Source organism: Meles meles, chromosome 7 (genome assembly GCF_922984935.1).
Source record: "Meles meles chromosome 7, mMelMel3.1 paternal haplotype, whole genome shotgun sequence".
Taxonomy (NCBI): domain Eukaryota; kingdom Metazoa; phylum Chordata; class Mammalia; order Carnivora; family Mustelidae; genus Meles; species Meles meles.
The window spans coordinates 53,108,802-53,126,059 of record NC_060072.1 but is presented as its reverse complement, the minus strand read 5'-3'; the positions used below and the strand labels follow the sequence as shown (position 1 = coordinate 53,126,059).

The 17,258-nt window shown below is 41.9% G+C and overlaps 2 protein-coding genes across 3 annotated transcripts in view; one reads left to right on the top strand and one right to left on the bottom strand.

Moving 5' to 3' along the window:
* Nucleotides 1–1,690, top strand: part of LOC123945793 (alpha-2-macroglobulin-like) — a 40,280-nt gene extending 38,590 nt beyond the window's left edge. The window contains exons 34-36 of the mRNA XM_046010673.1: nucleotides 345–447; nucleotides 1,121–1,162; nucleotides 1,501–1,690. Coding sequence (XP_045866629.1) covers nucleotides 345–447; nucleotides 1,121–1,162; nucleotides 1,501–1,517 — 162 coding nt within the window. The 3' untranslated portion in view covers nucleotides 1,518–1,690. The remainder of the gene's footprint in view (nucleotides 1–344; nucleotides 448–1,120; nucleotides 1,163–1,500) is intronic.
* Nucleotides 1,448–17,258, bottom strand: part of KLRG1 (killer cell lectin like receptor G1) — an 84,660-nt gene continuing 68,849 nt past the window's right edge. For both annotated transcript variants that reach the window (XM_046010674.1, XM_046010676.1), the window contains one exon: nucleotides 1,448–1,577. In XM_046010674.1, coding sequence (XP_045866630.1) covers nucleotides 1,521–1,577 — 57 coding nt within the window. In that variant the 3' untranslated portion in view covers nucleotides 1,448–1,520. The remainder of the gene's footprint in view (nucleotides 1,578–17,258) is intronic.

Below are 17,258 nucleotides of genomic sequence, written 5' to 3'. Positions count from 1 at the left end.
GATCTCTTATATGACTTGTTAAGCCAACACAGTATTTCTACAAGATAGAGAAGTAAAACTATACCAAATCTCTGGATATGGAAAAACAAACATCGCCATTCACCCAACAAAATCATGTATCATTCACCCTTTACAAAGAGCCCATGGACCAGTATTGATCAGAGTATATGAACTGTTTGGGTTATTTAAGCAAAATTTAGGGATATTTTCATTCACCCTGGGAGCTTCTGTGCCACTTAAGGACACTGTTAGTCGATAAAAAGTTTTTCTCTCCAAAAGTAAATGACTAATTAAACTCATTCAAAGAAGAGAGAAGAAAGCTTGTATTCCCTTTTGCTTGCTAGGTGACAAATCAGACACTCAGCATGTCCTTCACGGTTCTGCAAGATGTCCCAGTAATAGAGCTGAAGCCAGCCGTAGTGAAAGTCTATGATTACTATGAGACAGGTGAGTGTGAACAACTTTGACTTAGAAACTAAATTTCTGGTTACAAAAATTTAGATTTGAGAAATGTGTGGGGGCAACTTATCACACTGTTCTTTAATTTTGTCCCCATCAAGTCTGACTCTTCTCTGTATTCTATACATATTATAGAAACTATCTATCATACAAATACATCAACTGCTAACACAGACCACCTGTAGGTGGTCTTTAGTTCCCTTTTCTTCAGATAAATCAACTGCAAAACAATGTGAGACTTAAATACATAGAACATTTGGGGGCACCTGGGTGGCTCAGTGGGTTAAGCCTCTGCCTTAGACTCAGGTCATGATCTCGGGGTCCTGGGATCGAGCCCCACATTGGGCTCTCTCCTTAGCAGGGAGCCTGCTTCCTCCTCTCTCTCTCTCTCTGCCTGCCTCTCTGCCTGCTTGTGTCAAATGAATTAAAAAAAAAAATCTTAAAAAAAAATACATAGAACATTTGAACTGTCTTTCAGAAGTTTAGGGGAAAGAAATATACTGTATTTGAAAAGTTAACATATAAAACAGCAAGCAATGTATGAAATAGATGATGCTGATGTTTCTGATACAATTCTTCCCATAATAAAATATTTTTTAACTGACCCGTATTCCATAAATCTTTCCCTCTCACTTCACCTAATGGTTTTGTTTTCGTTCAGATGAGTTTGCAATTGCTGAGTATGATGCTCCTTGCAGCAAAGGTAAGTAATGCACTTTCCTTCCAAATGCAATCAGAACCCCTTGGCTTGTCTCTTACATCCCTCCATAAAATTCTGGCTAACTATTTTTCATAGACATCATCTTGCTCACAGTGCAACTTATTATAGAAAAATGCATTCATTGGGAAAGGGCCACTGATGGTCAAACTTCACATAGTTCATAGGATTATTTGTTGGACACATATAAGTAATAAATCTCACTTCCCATTATACTAATCAGGCCTCCTTAGACAGTATGCTACCCAGATCTGAGGGATGGAAGAGTCACTAGTCAGGAAGCCCGAGTCCATCTTGATTCTCTCTTCTTTCCACTATCACAGATTATGGAAATGCCTGAAGATCACGAACGACAATGAAAACCGCTTTGCTGGGGTCCCTGTTCCATGGACTGAGGTCTCTGTAGAAGAAAAGAATTTTATCTATGAAGATTTGAAATAACCTTTTTTTCTGGTCGATCTTTATCACTGTTTCCTCATTCATTCAATAAACATTTATTACATTTCCATATAATTCCCAGTAGATTCCTGGGGTTAAAAATTCATAGCAATCAAGGGTTGAGGGACTTCAGAAAATGAGAACGATTACAGCAATGTTGGTCTGAGCAGCCTTCATTAGGGACTGCAGAGAAAGTATTGGATTATGCCCTAGGACAGTGTGAAGGATGTTTGGTTACAGGAATACCCTAAGAAAAAGTCAGCGTGCATTTTAGGACTAGAAAAGAATTTCCACATTAAAGGGAAATAATGAAATACAATGTTGGATAAGTTACATTGGGAGGCATCATCATTAGTTGGAACTTTACCTGAACAGGGGTTACATGTCCTCAGAACCAAATCTGCCATTGACTGATACAAGTGATTTGTCAGTTAACTGTGGGTCTCAGGTTCAATAAAGGATGACAGATGGAAAATGCTGAAAGGGTGACTCATTAGAAGCAAGCTCTCTTAGGAGTGACTGTTGAGCACCTGACTCTTGATTTTGGCTCAGGTCATGATCTTGGTGTCGTGGGACTCTCCCAGCCCCACGTGGGACTCTCTCCCTCTCTCCCTCTCCCACAGCCCCTCCCCCCAACTCTCTCTCTCAAAAAGCAAGGAGCTCTCTTAGAAGAAAGGGTATATAGGACTCAAAAGCCCAAATAAGTATGTTATATTGGAGTATTTTTTTTTTCCCAGAACATCAAGCCACGATCCAAAACTCAAGGAGGAATTCAGAGGCAGAAATCACTGTCCAGGGGTGCCTGGGTGGCTCAGTGGGTTAGGGCCTCTGCCTTTGGCTCAGGTCATGATCCCAGGATCCTGGGATCGAGCCCCACATCGGGTTCTCTGCTCACTGGGAAGCCTGCTTCCTCCTCTCTCTCTGCCTGCTTCTCTGCCTACTTGTGATCTCTGTCAGATGAATAAATAAAATCTTTTAAAAAAAAAAGAAATCAGTGTCCCCAGAATACCCAATCTCTACATTTTCTTTGTGGTAAGTATTGAAAGCATTTATTTATGGGCTGAGGGACAGAAGCCTCAGGAGTTCATGGAGATATCTGGAGTTGTCCTAGGAATCCATGTCTTCATTCGGGTTAGTTTGACTGAAGCTTGGATGGTATCAGCTAAGAACTCTCAAGGACTTTGAAGTTCAAGTGTTCTTAGCTCTATCCCTGGACTGGGCAAAAGTAAAAGATAAAAGCTATCACTGAATTCCACACATTCAGGCGCCCCCCCACACCCCTACTTGAATCCTAGATCACTTGCCCAGCTGCAGTAGCACAGTCGAGACCCCACAGAGAAAAATTCACGGCAATGACAAAGCATAAGATTTATTCAGCACAAATTCGATAACCAGGGCCAAGCTAAAATCCTTCGAAAAACATAGGAAAGAAATGATTATCCTAATGGTGAAGTGGTGAAGGACTGGGTTTCTCTCTTCTGAGATTCCTCTTCCTTCCATATTTTACTTTATTTGCAGTGTCATATGGTAGGAAAAAAGCACATGTTTTCAAAGCTGTGGAAAATGGAATGGACTCAAAATTCAACTCTGCTACTTAGCACCTATGGAAACTTACCTGTACTTAACTCCTCTCAAAACTCAGTTTTCTCATCTGTAAAGAAGGAAAACATTATCACCCTCCACAGGTGTGTGTGAGGGTGCAAAGACATCCACTGGAAGATGTTATTTATTTGAAAGAGACACAGAGAGAGAGGGAACACAAGCAGGAGGAAAGGGAGAGGGAGAAGCAGGCTTCCCGCCTAGCAAGGAGCCCAATATGGGGCTCGATCCCAGGAGCTGAGTGGAAGGCAGATGCATAACCAACTCAGTCATCCAGGCGCCCCAATTAAATGATGTTTTAAAGCCTGCCAGTAATAACATGATCTGTCCAAGGGAAATCTGTTCAGGAAAGGGGAAGCTCAAGGTTGTTTCTGAACAATAATAACAATGCACTGGAAAGCAATTAACCACAAAAAAGCAAATGTGAAATCTAATCATTTTCTCCAATTTCCTGTGCACAGAGTTAATAGAAATCCGAGGCTTTAAAAATCTATAGGAAAATGCAAGTAATTGGGTTAATGCCCTTGTATTCATTATGCTGGCAGAGAAGGGAGTAGGGAGATGACAAGGCAGGAGGAGGGGGTGCATCAGGCCTGAGCCTGAGGGGCTCCTGCTATGGTTTCTGAAATATGACACCAAAGACACAGACAGTAAGAGAAAAAATAAGTAAACAGAACTTCGTTAAAATTAGAAACTTCATGCATCAAAGGACACTTTCATTTTTTAATTTTTTTAAGATTTTATGTATTTATTTGACAGATCACAAGTAGGCAGAGAGGCAGGCAGAAAGAGAGAAAGGGGGAAGCAGGCTCCCCCAAAGGACACTTTCAAAGAGTGAAGAATGACCCACACAACGGGGGACAATATTTGCAAATCACTTATCTGATAGGGGTATGACATCCAGAATATAGAGAGAACTATAAATCAACAACAAAAACAGAACCCAGTTTAAAAACGTTAAAGTTGGGATGCCTCGGTGGCTCAGTCAGTTAAGCAGCTGCCTTTGGCTCAGGTCATGATCCCAGTGTCCTGGGATGGAGCCCCGCATTGGGCTCCTCCCTCCGCAGGGAGCCTGCTTCTCCCTCTGCCTCTGCCTGCCACTCTGCCTGCTTGTGTGCTCTCTTTCTCTCTCTGACAAATAAATAAACATAAAATCTTTAAAAATAAATAAATAAATAAAAACGCCAAAGCACTTGAATAGAGATTTCTCCAAAGAAGATACAAAAATGGCAAATACGTACACAACAGACACTCAACACCATTAGTCATCAGGGAAATGTATATCAAAACTACAATGAGATACCTCTTCATGCCTACTAGGATGAGTAATTTAAAAAAAAAAAAAAAAAGGGAAAATAACAGCCATTGCCCAGGATGTAGAGAAATTCCACCCTTATATATTGCTCCTGAGAAGGTAAAATCCATAGCCACTAGGAAAACGCTTAGTGATTCCTGAAAAGATTAAACACCGAATTACTGTCTGATTCAACAACTCCACTCCTAAGGACCAACTCACCCCAAAGATCTGAAAACAGGAGCTCAAGCAGATACTCGTGCACCACTGTTCACAGCAGCATTATTCACAATAAGGTAGAAGTCAAGCGTCCATCAGCAGATGAATGGACAAACAAAATGTGGTGTATACTTGGGCTGGAACATTATTCAGCCATAAAAAGAATGAAGTTCTGGTACACGCTGCAACTGCAGGAAACTTGAAGACATTATGCCAAGTGAAGTGAGCCAGACACACAAGGACAAAAACACTGTCTGATTACACTTGTAAGAAGTTATCTAGAATAGGCAAATTCATAGACAAGAGGCAGATTAGGGGCTACTGGGGGCAGGTGGAAGAAGAGGGGGGCTATTGCATAGTGACTAGAGAGTTTGTCTTATGTCTTAGGAATGATGAAAAGGCTTCTTCAGGGGCACCTGGGTGGCTCAGTCATTAAGCATCTGCCTTTGGCTCTGGTCATGATCCCAGGGTCCTGGGTTCAAGCCCTGAATCGGGCTCCCTGCTCAGTGGGAAGCCTGCTTCTCTCTTTCCCACTCCCCCTGCTTGTGTTCCCTCTCTGGCTGTCTCTCTCTTCAAATAAATAAATAAAATTTTTAAAGGAAAAAAAGAAAAGACTTCTTCAGAACTAGTAGGGATGGTTGCACAACATTGCATATGTAATTAATGCCACTGGGTTGTACCTTTAAACAATGATTAAAACGGCAAATTTTATACTGACATTTTTTTCCATCAATTTTTGAAAAACCAAAAAATAGAAACTACAATTTGGATATTGAAATGTAATAAAATGTGGTATTGCACAATATAACACTATAGGGCAGCTAAAATGAATTATCTGTCTCTTTATACATATCAACAGAGCTCGTGAAACACTACTGGGAGTGTTTCAAACTGGGAGAACATAGCAAATTTTAGACTGACTATATGCATAATGCTACCGTTATAGAGAAAAAGCACACAGCCGTGAGTTTTTTTCTCTTGAGATACATAGATGAATGTAAAATAGTGATTTTTTTTTAAAGATTTTACTTATTTATTTTACAGAGAGAGAAATCACAAGTAGGCGGGGCGGGGTGGGGGGGCGGAGCAGGCTCCCCGCTGAGCAGAGAGCCTGATGCAGAGCTCGATCCCAGAACCCTGGGATCATGACCTGAGCCAAAGGCAGAGTCCTAACCCACTGAGCCACCCAGGCGCCCCGTGATTTTTTTTTTTTTAATTCTAAATATCTAAATATCTAGATATTTAATTCTAGCTCTCTGGAGAGTGTGGAAGACAGCAAATGGAGGGTAGTCACAGAGAACTTCACTTGTAATCATCTTTTTTTTTCTAAGTATGCTTTCTATGCTTTTAAAAGAATGGAAAGAAAACTTCCCTGGAGAGAAACAAAATAAATTAACAGTGGATATTTCTAAAACGGGAAGTAGAAGAGTAGGGCTGATGAATGGAAGCCCTTTTTATTTTTTCTCTTTAATCTTCTGCATTTTTACCCAGTGTGTATTCATGTGTTACTTTTGTCAGTTTTTAAATGCTGAATGGCTTCCCCACGTTATAAGCAATATTTAAGGCTGAGACATTGTTATTACTACACCTGTGAAATGTGATTATGAATTTATCTCTCTGATTTTTTATTAGAATATTCAGAAACTCTTTTTCTATTAGATGAAATTCTTAATTCTTTACACATAAATGGCAGATTTTACCCAGCTGGGGCAAGGAAAGAGAGAACTCAGCAAAATCAATGGGAAGTTTATGGGATCCCGTAGGGAAATAAGTAAATACAATTGATTTGCATTTAAAATGTCCAGTGAGTCAGTTTGTTTAATTTGCCCTACAACCCAGAAAAAAGTTGAAAACAATAATAAAGCCTGGGTTTGGATTCCAGGCACTGTCTGTTCGTTTTTATTTTTAGCCCTCTATAACTGACCGGATGCTTGTGGACTATCACAAAAGATGTCTTTCATGCATCCTTAAAAAAAAAAAAGGCAAGATGGAAAGATATTAAAACTCCCCTAGTCAAAAATTTTGCAGGGGATTAAACGAGCCATTGTTTTCACTGGACAATGGGCTTGGGTCATTTTGGGGAATAATATTAAAGAAACAAGATCTTAATGCTCAGAGGTTGACACGGTTACCAAAGTATTGTATCTTTATCGCTTTTAGAAATGAATGAAATTGCCTAAATTACCAAATTCATTTTTTAAATGAAAGAATTATAACCTGATGAATAGCAATGGTCTGAAAAACGTTTATTAGGTTTTTCACGTAGTGTATTCTGATTAGCTTCCCATAAAAACAAGTACAGAGTGTTAACATCATAGCATAGTTGGGCTGGCATTCTGAGAAGAAAAAATTGGTCATATCCAGTTATTGGGCTTTTTGCATTTGAAAGCAGTTAATATTTAACTAGATGAAATGTCCCTCAGCCACCGTAGGACTCAGGCAAAGTGCAGCTAATGTACTCTTATGTCATTTATTCTGATAAATTTCAAATACAAGTCTAGGAGACTCCTAGAATGCAGGAAGACAAGAGAGTTAATCCAGCCACACTGTAATTGTCATGGAAACAAACATTTCATGCAGCTTTCCTGTGCATCTAGCCTCATGATTCCCATCTGTGTCCACTCTCAAATATTCCTGCTTTCTGTTTCATGTTAATGAACCCCGCGTTCATTCAACAGTCATTCATTGAGCAGCCATACTGTGGACCAACAGGAAACTGAACAGAAGGCAAAATCTCCGCCTTCAGAGAACTTAACATTCTAGAGGATGGAGAAAGATTTTTTTAAAAAACAAAAACATAAACAAGAAATTTAAATTGCAAATAAGAAATGTTTCCTGCTATGGAGGGGGAAAGGGGAAAGCTGAAGTAAGGATGGGGCGTGGCTACAGCTCCCCTAAGCGTAGGGGTGCAGGAAAGACCTCTGTAACAAAATATTGGGAGAGGAGACTTGTAAAAGGTGAAAAAATATTGCTCAGGGAAATGCTAATCCCTTCTCAACTACATTAATGTGCTGCAAAAAGAATCAAGGTGTGTCCCAAATATTGAACCCTCAGCCCTCAAAGCAGTCACCTTTAGCTGCAACAAACGTTTGACTTACTACTATCCTGAGCAAATATTCTCATTTTCCACGTGTGCCATGATGTGGGAAAGTCTGGGGAACACTATTATTTTTTTTTAAGATTTTTTAATTAATTTATTTATTTGACAGACGGAGATCACAAGTGAGCAGAGAAGCAGGCTGGCGGGGGGGCAGGCTCCCCGCTGAGCAGAGAGCCAAGCAGGACCCTGGGATCATGACCTGAGCCCAGGGCAGAGGCTTTAACCCACTGAGCCACCCAGGCGCCCCGGGGAACACAATTCTAGTGAAGAAACTGCAGCAACGACATGTCACGGGTAATAGGGTCTGAATCTTCCCAGTGTCCACAAACTGGGAGAGCTGAAAATCTCTTATCAGGACTCCATAAGCTAGTCGTTCTCGACGGAGGAGACCGAGACATCTTTGGTTGTCACAACTGGGCAAAAGCTACAGACATCTATCTAACGGGTAAAGGCGGGAAGCGGCAAAACACACGACAACCGCAGCACAGCCCCCCAGAATAAACCTTCATCTGACCCTAAATGTCCACAGTGCTGAGGTTGAGAGACTGTTCTAAGATGAGGAGCATCTAAGATGTAGGTTCTGGCTATAGGATTTCCATTTCGCGGGCCCTTTAGTACCAGCATCTGCTCTGACCCACTTCTGGCCACTGCTGAGAGCCATGACCCCTGTCAGGGAGTTCTTGCCAAATGCCACACACCCTGCTTGGAAGCCGTGGGGTGGGGCATTCAGTTTGCACAGAGCGCTCTCAGAAATAAATTCCTGTGAATTGGGGGAGTTTCTGAGACCAGGCAGAGTGCAAGGAGGGAGACACCCTGTTTCCGATCTCTTGCACCATGGGGACAAGAAGATACGCGCTATCACGTCTAGTTCTAATTCTTCTTGCCCTCAACGCATGGAAGCCCATGAGTACCACCCATAGCCCTATTTTATATTGTCCCCTTTCCTTCCAGGCTCTCTTCTCTTACCTCTTTCCAATGCTGTTTTCCCACAAAATCTCCAACTGTATTCTTGAACGCCGTCTCCTACTTTAATATTACATAATTCTTTATCCTCTTTTTTGTTAAAGTAATTAACATGACTAAACTTATATGCGATTTTATTGAGGAGAATTCCCTTCCGATGAGTCTGTCACTGTTGGTTCATACCCTCCTCAGGAACTTCCCAGGTGAAATCTGAAACCAGCCCCTAGACATGGAGCGCAGAGAGACCCCAAATAAGCAAAGAGAACTTACACGGGGACTGTGTTCAGCGGCTACAAAATGAGTAGCTCTCCACAGCCACATGCCAAATCTTTATCTGGGTTCAGTCACGTATACCCTGCAGGTGTCCCCAGGGCAGCTTCTGGGGGTAGGAAAGGCAAGCAGAATATGTTCCAAAGCAAGAATGGGTAAGAAGCCTCCGAGTGCCAAGGTCAAGCCCATGGATCAACCCGCAGTCACGTCCTCTTAACAACACCCTCCAACATTCCACGGGCTCTTATAATTTCTTCCCCAGTGTGCTCTGAGAAGTCAGCAAGAGGGTTCATGAGGATGGAGGTGGCTCGTTTTCTGGATCTCTGGCTGAGCTGGCCGCAGATGCCACCGGCAAAATGCAGGTACAAGGAAGCGGAAAACACAGACTGAGACAAATATTCCCAAAATCAGTGACAATGTTTTCCAGCCAAAAGCGCTATGATCCAAAGCACTGATTTCTTCAAACCTCTAGGCTGGGGGTGAGATCTTTCCGGTGTTTACTTGTATCCTTATGTGACTTAATAAGGATGATATATTAGCAGACTGACTCATCGGGTGTGAACACACAACATTCTGTTTGGAAAACAACACAAGTATCTCCTTGTGAGACATAATGATGTCTAAGGCCAGCCCGTTTGGAGGACAGCTTTTCTCTTTGGAGCCACTGCGGTACTCAGTAAGGGCAGGCTTTGTTGCTATCATTTGAGGCTTGCTGCATGAATTTAGGAAAGGTTTCTCTGTGTGCCATAATGCTCTCCAGGCCGATGCAGAGGACACAGGATCGTACCAGTGGAAAACAGAATGTGTCCACCTACCCTGGAGGAGAAGGAGACTGGCAGTTTTAAGAACTTGACCTGGTTGTACATACCACATACGCCAGCCAGGGAGGCAGCACTGTCAGGCAGGAGGAGATGGGCCGAGGGAGAGAGATGCCAGACCAGGACTCCCATCTTTTCTTCAAAACCACGGGTACAGATGGCCTGTCTCCAACTCCCTAAGGATTTGTTGTGCCTCCTCTCTAGATATCCAGGTCTCACGTGCCCAGCGAGATCCCTGCAGGCTAGAGTAATCCAATTTATACGGAGAGTCTGGGTCCCACGGGGGACCATGAAGGACCGGGCGTGTGTGATGTGGCTCATTTTCTCTGCCTCCTGCTGGGTCAGAGCAACACTGTGGCTCCTGTATCCTGCAACAGCACAAACCACACCTGGGAACTTTCCTGGGTCTTTTGTGGGAAGTTGGCAGCTACTCAGTAAGCTCAGCGAGACTGTATTCTCTGTCATGAGCATTTCCTGACTTGGGGGCTCCCCGCTAGCCAGGGGCATTGTTGTTGTGTTTTTGTTTTCCTTTGCCTTATGAGCTGGAAGCCATGGGACATGTCATCTGTTTCCCCGTCAATCCCCACGACACCTCCCGTCCCTTCTCCTCACTTTCCCAGGGATCCCCTTGGCCGCAGTGCACTGTGCGCTGTTCTCAAACCAGCACATCAAAGCAGCAAGCATTTTCACGCAGAGGTCCACAAACATGTGACATCTGGGCCACCCGTCCCCACACAGATGGAGGCGGCCAACGTGGGATCCCCCCAACAGTCACTGAGACATAAAGTTCCAATAATGTTAAAGAGCCATTTCTTTGTGTTGAAGCCATTTAAACGCGACGGTCTGAAACACAAATACTTAAATTGTGGACACTCATGATTAGATGAAACGTTAAGACTGAAGCTGTAAACTTGGGCCACACATGAGATGTGAACTAATCACCTCTTGAGTCTAGATCAGTGTCTATAAAATGACCCTCACTGCTATACAGGGCTCTTGTGAGGATCAAAATGCCTTGGAAATCATCAGGTCTGCTATCAACAGAAAGTATTAAACACGTTATCAGGAGTCATGTTGTCACATTGCTTTTCAAGCTCCTTGTCAGGCTCCCAGCTCAGCCTTCTTCTCCCTCTCCCACTCCCCTTGCTTGTGTTCCCTCTCTCGCTGTCTCTCTCTCTGTGTCAAAAAATAAATAATCTTGAAAAAAAGAAAAAAGAAGGAATAAGTATTGTGGCAAAGTTCTGAGGAGATAAGAAAGTGCAAAAGCAAAAGAAATAGATACAGGGTTAACTTAATTTTTTAAAAAGCCAGTACTGTCTACTATCTGCTAGGTACTGTTCTCAGCATCGTGTTTTATACGTAATTCCAACTTCACAATCACTCTCTGATGTACCCAGTATGGTTAATACCATTTCTCAAAATGAGGAGACAGAGGTGTGGAGAAGCTCAGAAGCTTCCCAAGGTCCAGCTGAGGAGGAGGCAAAATTTGAAGCCCAGCATTCTAGCGTCAATCTCTACCTAACCACTTTCCCCACTTAGCTATGGGAAAGAAACGTCGTGTCTTCTTTGGAGACTTTGGATAATGGTAAGAGGCTGGATGCAGAGAGATGTGTTTAAAGGAAGAACAATATATGTGAGAGCAGAGAACAGGTAAGAAAAATGGGGCAGAGAAAGCAGGAAAGGCCGAAGTTAGGGGTTTTGGGGAGACTCACAGGCAAATTCACCTGTGAGACTTGTGGGCATCACCAGGTAGTAATTGTTCCTTTCTCGCGGGAAGCATAGGGGATTGATGGACTCTGGCCAGTGCTGCTGACACGGCAACAGGTCTTTCCCAAAATTCAAACCACACTGGAGAGGAGGAAAGGTAACATCTACAAAATTTCTTGCTTAAATCTTCTTTGAAGATGATGTTGCCTTATTTCCTTTCTAGAGTACAGAAAGAAAAGAGCCCTTCAGTATTCAAAAAGAGCTAGCAGACTTATGATTGGATAGTATCATAAGAGCCAAGATTCTTCTCTACATGATCACAATGAAAGGGTCAGAGGACCTCTAACCCCAGCTTCAATCTGCCCGTGCCCACAGGCTCTCTCTCATACAAGGGAAATGCTCTAACTCTGTTAGATGCCCCAGTTACAAGAGAGCTAGAGGAGCTTAGAGCCCAGATTCATGGAGCTCCTCCCAGAAATGGACACAGTGGAGAATCCCAACTTCATGCAGTGAATTAGGAGCATTGCAAACCAGTAACCAAATACTGTTCACATTGTACTTAGTGACGAAGAAAAAGGGAAATCCTGCTAACAAGCCTCAGACCCTTGGTGCCCTGATATTTTTGTCTAATTGCAATAAAAGAAATATAAGACCGAGGATAGAAAGTGGAAGCAGCTTTCAGTTTTAGTCTGTGTTAGGAGAATCAGGCCAGGTTGAATATTGAAAAGGCATGACAGTGTTTATGGGAGTGATACAAGCTAAAGCCACAGGGTAGCCCTGGTGCCTCAGTTTGTTTAGCGTCTGCCTTTGGCTCAGGTCATAATCCCAGGGTCCTGAGTTTGAGCCGAGCCCCACATTGGGCTCCCTGCTCAGTGGAAAGTTTGTTTCTCCCTCTCCCTCTGCTTTTCCCCAGCCACCCTTGTGCTTTGTTCTCTCTCTCTCGTATAAAAAGAATCTTTAAAAAAAAAAAACAAAAAACAAAAAACTGAAGCTACAGAAGCTACAAAGATCAGGTGAGACTGATTCCTCAAGCATCTTCAAAAAAGTCTCTATTTTATCCTACAATAGGGAACGAATGGAATCTTTTAAAAACAGGTCAGTGCACTATGGATTTTGGTTTAGGATGGTAGCAAGTGACAGAAAGGGGCTAGGTGGCAAGGAAATTATTATAAGAGTACTTATTTCTCATGAAAAATGTGCCTGGAATCTATAAAGAACTTCTCAAACTCAACACACACAAAACAGATAATCATATCGAAAAATGGGCAGAAGATATGAACAGACACTTCTCCAACAAAGACATACAAATGGCTATCAGACACATAAAAAAATGTTCATCATCACTAGCCATCAGGGAGATTCAAATTAAAACAACATTGAGATACCACCTGACACCAGTTAGAATGGCCAAAATTAGCAAGACAGGAAACAACGTGTGTTGGAGAGGATGTGGAGAAAGGGGAACCCTCTTACACTGTTGGTGGGAATGCAAGTTGGTGCAGCCACTTTGGAGAACAGTGTGGAGACTCCTGAAGAAATTAAGAATAGAGCTTCCCTATGACCCTGCAATTGCACTGCTGGGTATTTACCCCAAAGATACAGATGTAGTGAAAAGAAGGGCCATCTGTACCCCAATGTTTATTGCAACAATGGCTACGGTCGCCAAACTGTGGAAAGAACCAAGATGCCCTTCAACGGATGAATAGATAAGGAAGATGTGGTACATATACACAATGGAGTATTATGCCTCCATCAGAAAGGATGAATACCCAACTTTTGTAGCAACATGGACGGGACTGGAAGAAATTATGCTGAACGAAATAAGTCAAGCAGAGAGAGTCAAGTATCATATGGTCTCACTTATTTGTGGAGCATAACAAATAACATGGAGGACATGGGGAGATGGAGAGGAGAGGGAGTTGAGGGAAACTGGAAGGGGAAATGAACCATGAGAGACTATGGACTCTGAAAAACAACCAGAGGGTTTTGAAGGGGCGGGGGGGGGGGGGGAGGTTGAGGAACCAGGTGGTGGGTAATAGTGAGGGCACGTACTGCATGGAGCACTGGGTGTGATGCCAAAACAATGAACACTGTTATGCTGTAAATAAACAAATAAACAATTTAAAAAAAATGTGCCTGGAAAATATGCTGTGAGTATACTCTACTTCTTAAAACTGTATTCCTTAATTTTCTACAATTTAGGAAAAGCCAGAATGCTGTGTATCAATATGATAAGTTCTAGACCAAAATAAACATCTACCAAAAAAAAAAAAAAAAGTTTAAGACTCGGGCCTATGGTAGATAGGTTCAGCTTCCTATGCCTTTTTTTCCCCTGGACTCATTAAAAGGCATATTTGATACTCCATGGCAAATAAAGATCAACAATTAATGTGTTTCCAGAGTAATTACACTTCTGGGTTAGAGGATGAGGAATGGGAAACTATGAAAATAAGGTTAGACTCAAGCTAACAAGATTTTAAAGGACAAATACTATAAGAAGACACAGATAGCATCTGCGAGATTCATGACTAAGATCCTGAGAATTCTGGTGAAAGATCGTCTTGGATGTTCTGCATTTTTTTTTTCTCTTTAACGTGTCTCCTGTACACTTGTGTCTCCTCTGACGGCTTAGCAGTAGCGGTACGATGCCCCCTTTTCACGTACAGTAACGACAATCAGCCACACGGTGGCAGCAAAGTTTAAAGAGTGAGTACTGCTTCTTCATTATTTTAAAAATGGTTTTTTGTTTGTTTGTTTGTTTGTTTTTAAGTAAGGCATAAGGAAAAGAGAAAAAGAGGAATAAATAATTATGGAAACTTAAAATAAGAAGATACTAAACTGAGGTAGCTAGAACACACCGTCCTTATCTGCGGGCAGAATTACATTCACAATGCAGGACAGCGCTGGCTGGTGGGGAGGGAGCAGTTCTTGGAATCCATGTATTCTACAAGAAAGATGACAATTTTTGTTTTCTATCAGTGATATGTGACTTTAAGCCTTAGTGCCATTGGACTACAGGAAATTCATCCCAGATATCCTGGGAAACGAATGCAGGATGTAGGTGTTGGGTCCTCCCGGGCTGCCTCACCTGTTGATAGCCTACATGACCCTGCCCTACTCTGTCGCCTCCTTGTCCTTCGTGGCGATCGGACTCTTTGACAAAGATTTGTAATGTCTTTCTCTGGTTTTGGTGTTAGGATAATGCTGTCCTCATAGAATGGGTTAGGAAGTGTTCCTCCTGTTTCTACCTCCTGGAAGAGAGTAGAGAATTGTACAAATGTTGGGTAGGATTCACCAATGAAACCATTCGGTTCTTGTGCTTTCTGTTCTGGAAGGTTATTAATTGCTGCTTCAAATTCTTTAATAGATATAGACCTATTCAGATGATCAATTTCTTCATATGAGAGTTTTGGTAGATTGTATCTTTCAAAGAATTGGTCCATTTCAGGTAAGTTATTAAATTTATGGGCATGAAGTTGTTCATAGGATTCCTTTAATTACCCTTCTAGTTCCCATAGAACCGGCTGTAATGTTGCCTCTTTCATTTCTGATATTAGCAATTTGTGTCTACTTTTTTTTTCCCCGTAATTAACCTGGTTCAAATTTTATCAATTTTATTGATCTTTTGATTTTTTCTATTGATTTCTTGCTTTTAATTTCATTTATTTCTGCTCTAATTTTTATTATTTCCTTCCTTCTACTTACTTTGGATTTAATTTTGCTTTTCTTTTTCAAGTTTCCTAAGGTGGAAGCGTACATTATCGATTTTAGATGTTTGTTTTTCTAACACACACGTTCAGTGCTATAAAATTCCGTCTAAGCACTGCAAGGACAGAAAAGGCCTGGGGAGTTAGCACTGTGTCTGTGACTGTGAGGGTTTTGTTCTATATATTGAAATTACATAATTTCAATATAGGATTGTGAACCATTCTAAAAGATAACAAGATTTAGCTCTTTATTCTACTGCACTTCTTTTTCTCCTACCTTACTGAAAGCTTAATTTCCTATAATCCAATGTCACCTTTTATTAAGCATATGACGTGTCTCTGTTTTAGCCTCCTATGTTCTTTTTTCATTATAGAAACTTCTACTCCTGAAATTTCCAAGTTTCCTCCCTACTGAATGTTAGCATTTTTTTCTTTCTTACTAACTTGCTATCATTTGGGGGCTAGTGTTCAGAACTAGCAATAACCTGAATACAATGTACATGCAGTCTTGCTAATCAAATGATCCTAGATTTTGATCTTGAAAATGTACAGGGACAATGGGAATGCCTGGCCACAAATAAACTATTCGTATCTGAGGTCTTTCTAGAATCAAGGTAATAAGAAAATTTTCTTTGCACAAGTGATTGAAAATACTCCACCCTTGACTGGCCACCAAATACAGAGAAACAAGATACCTGAAGGGGTATCTTCAATTTAGTATCTTCTTTTTTTTTTTTTAGATTTAATTTATTATTCAACAGACAGAGATCACAGGTAGGCAAAGAGGCAGGCAGAGAGTGAGAGGGGGAAGCAGGCTCACTGCTGAGCAGAGAGTCCGATGTGGGGCTAGATCCCAGGACCCTGGGATCATGACCTGAGCCGAAGGCAGAGGCTTAACCCACTGAGCCACCCAGGTGCCCCTAATTAAGTATCTTCTAAGATGACCTTGGGTTGAGTGCTTTAGCAACTATGATTATCACTGCCATCCTTGGCTTTGACAGCAAGAGGGTTTAATTGCCCATTGTGTAATGTTATGATTACACTTCAGTTTTTTAAAGTAAAGAAACGGAGGAAAAGGTAGTAGAATAAGAAAAATCGTTCTAATGTTTAAAAGCATGGGGTGCCTGGGTAGCCCAGTGTTAAGGTTAAGCCTCTGCCTTCGGCTCAGGTCATGATCTCAGGGTCCTGGGATTGAGCCCCACATCAGCCTCTCTGCTTAACAGGGAGCCTGCTTCTCCTCTCTCTCTCCCTGCCTCTCTGCCTACTTGTGATCTCTGTCAAATAAATAAATAAAATCTTAAAAAAAAAAAAAAGAATTTAAAAGCAAAAGCATAATATTATACATGTGCAGGGGTAAGTAAGACTGCTTTGTCAGTTCTCTGTTTCTGTGACACATACTGATGCCTGATAAGTTTAATCCAATCTAAATCAAAATATCAGTCTTATAACCAATTCAAAAATTTCCCCTGCATTTCTCTCGGTTCTGATCCTTGTTTCTGCAGACCAGCAGTGCAGAGGTGAGGCAGCCCTCCAGTCTCGGGATCCAGGGGACTGGAAGAAAAGGCAAAGTCCTTCTCGTTGGTACTGAGGTTACCGGGTGGTGATTCTGTGTGGAAGATTGCTGTCATGGTTATCTGATATGTCAGCCTGACGAGGCAACAATTCCCAGTTATTTAATTAAAACACTAATCTTAGATGTTGCTATAGGGTATTTTAGAGAGATAAAGTCTATAACCAATTGACCTTAAGTAAGAGAGATGACAGATAATCCTGGTGGGCTTGATTCTATCAGTTCAAAGGCCCGAAGAGCAGACTGGACGCTTCTCAGATGAAGAAATCACCCCAGTGGCCCCCAGCTTCAACCCTGCAGAGGAGTTCTAGCCTGCCTTTCCCCGCAGCCTGCCCTGTGGATTTTGGACTTGCCAAGTCAGCTGCACGGTTGCACAAACCAATTCCTTGCAATAAT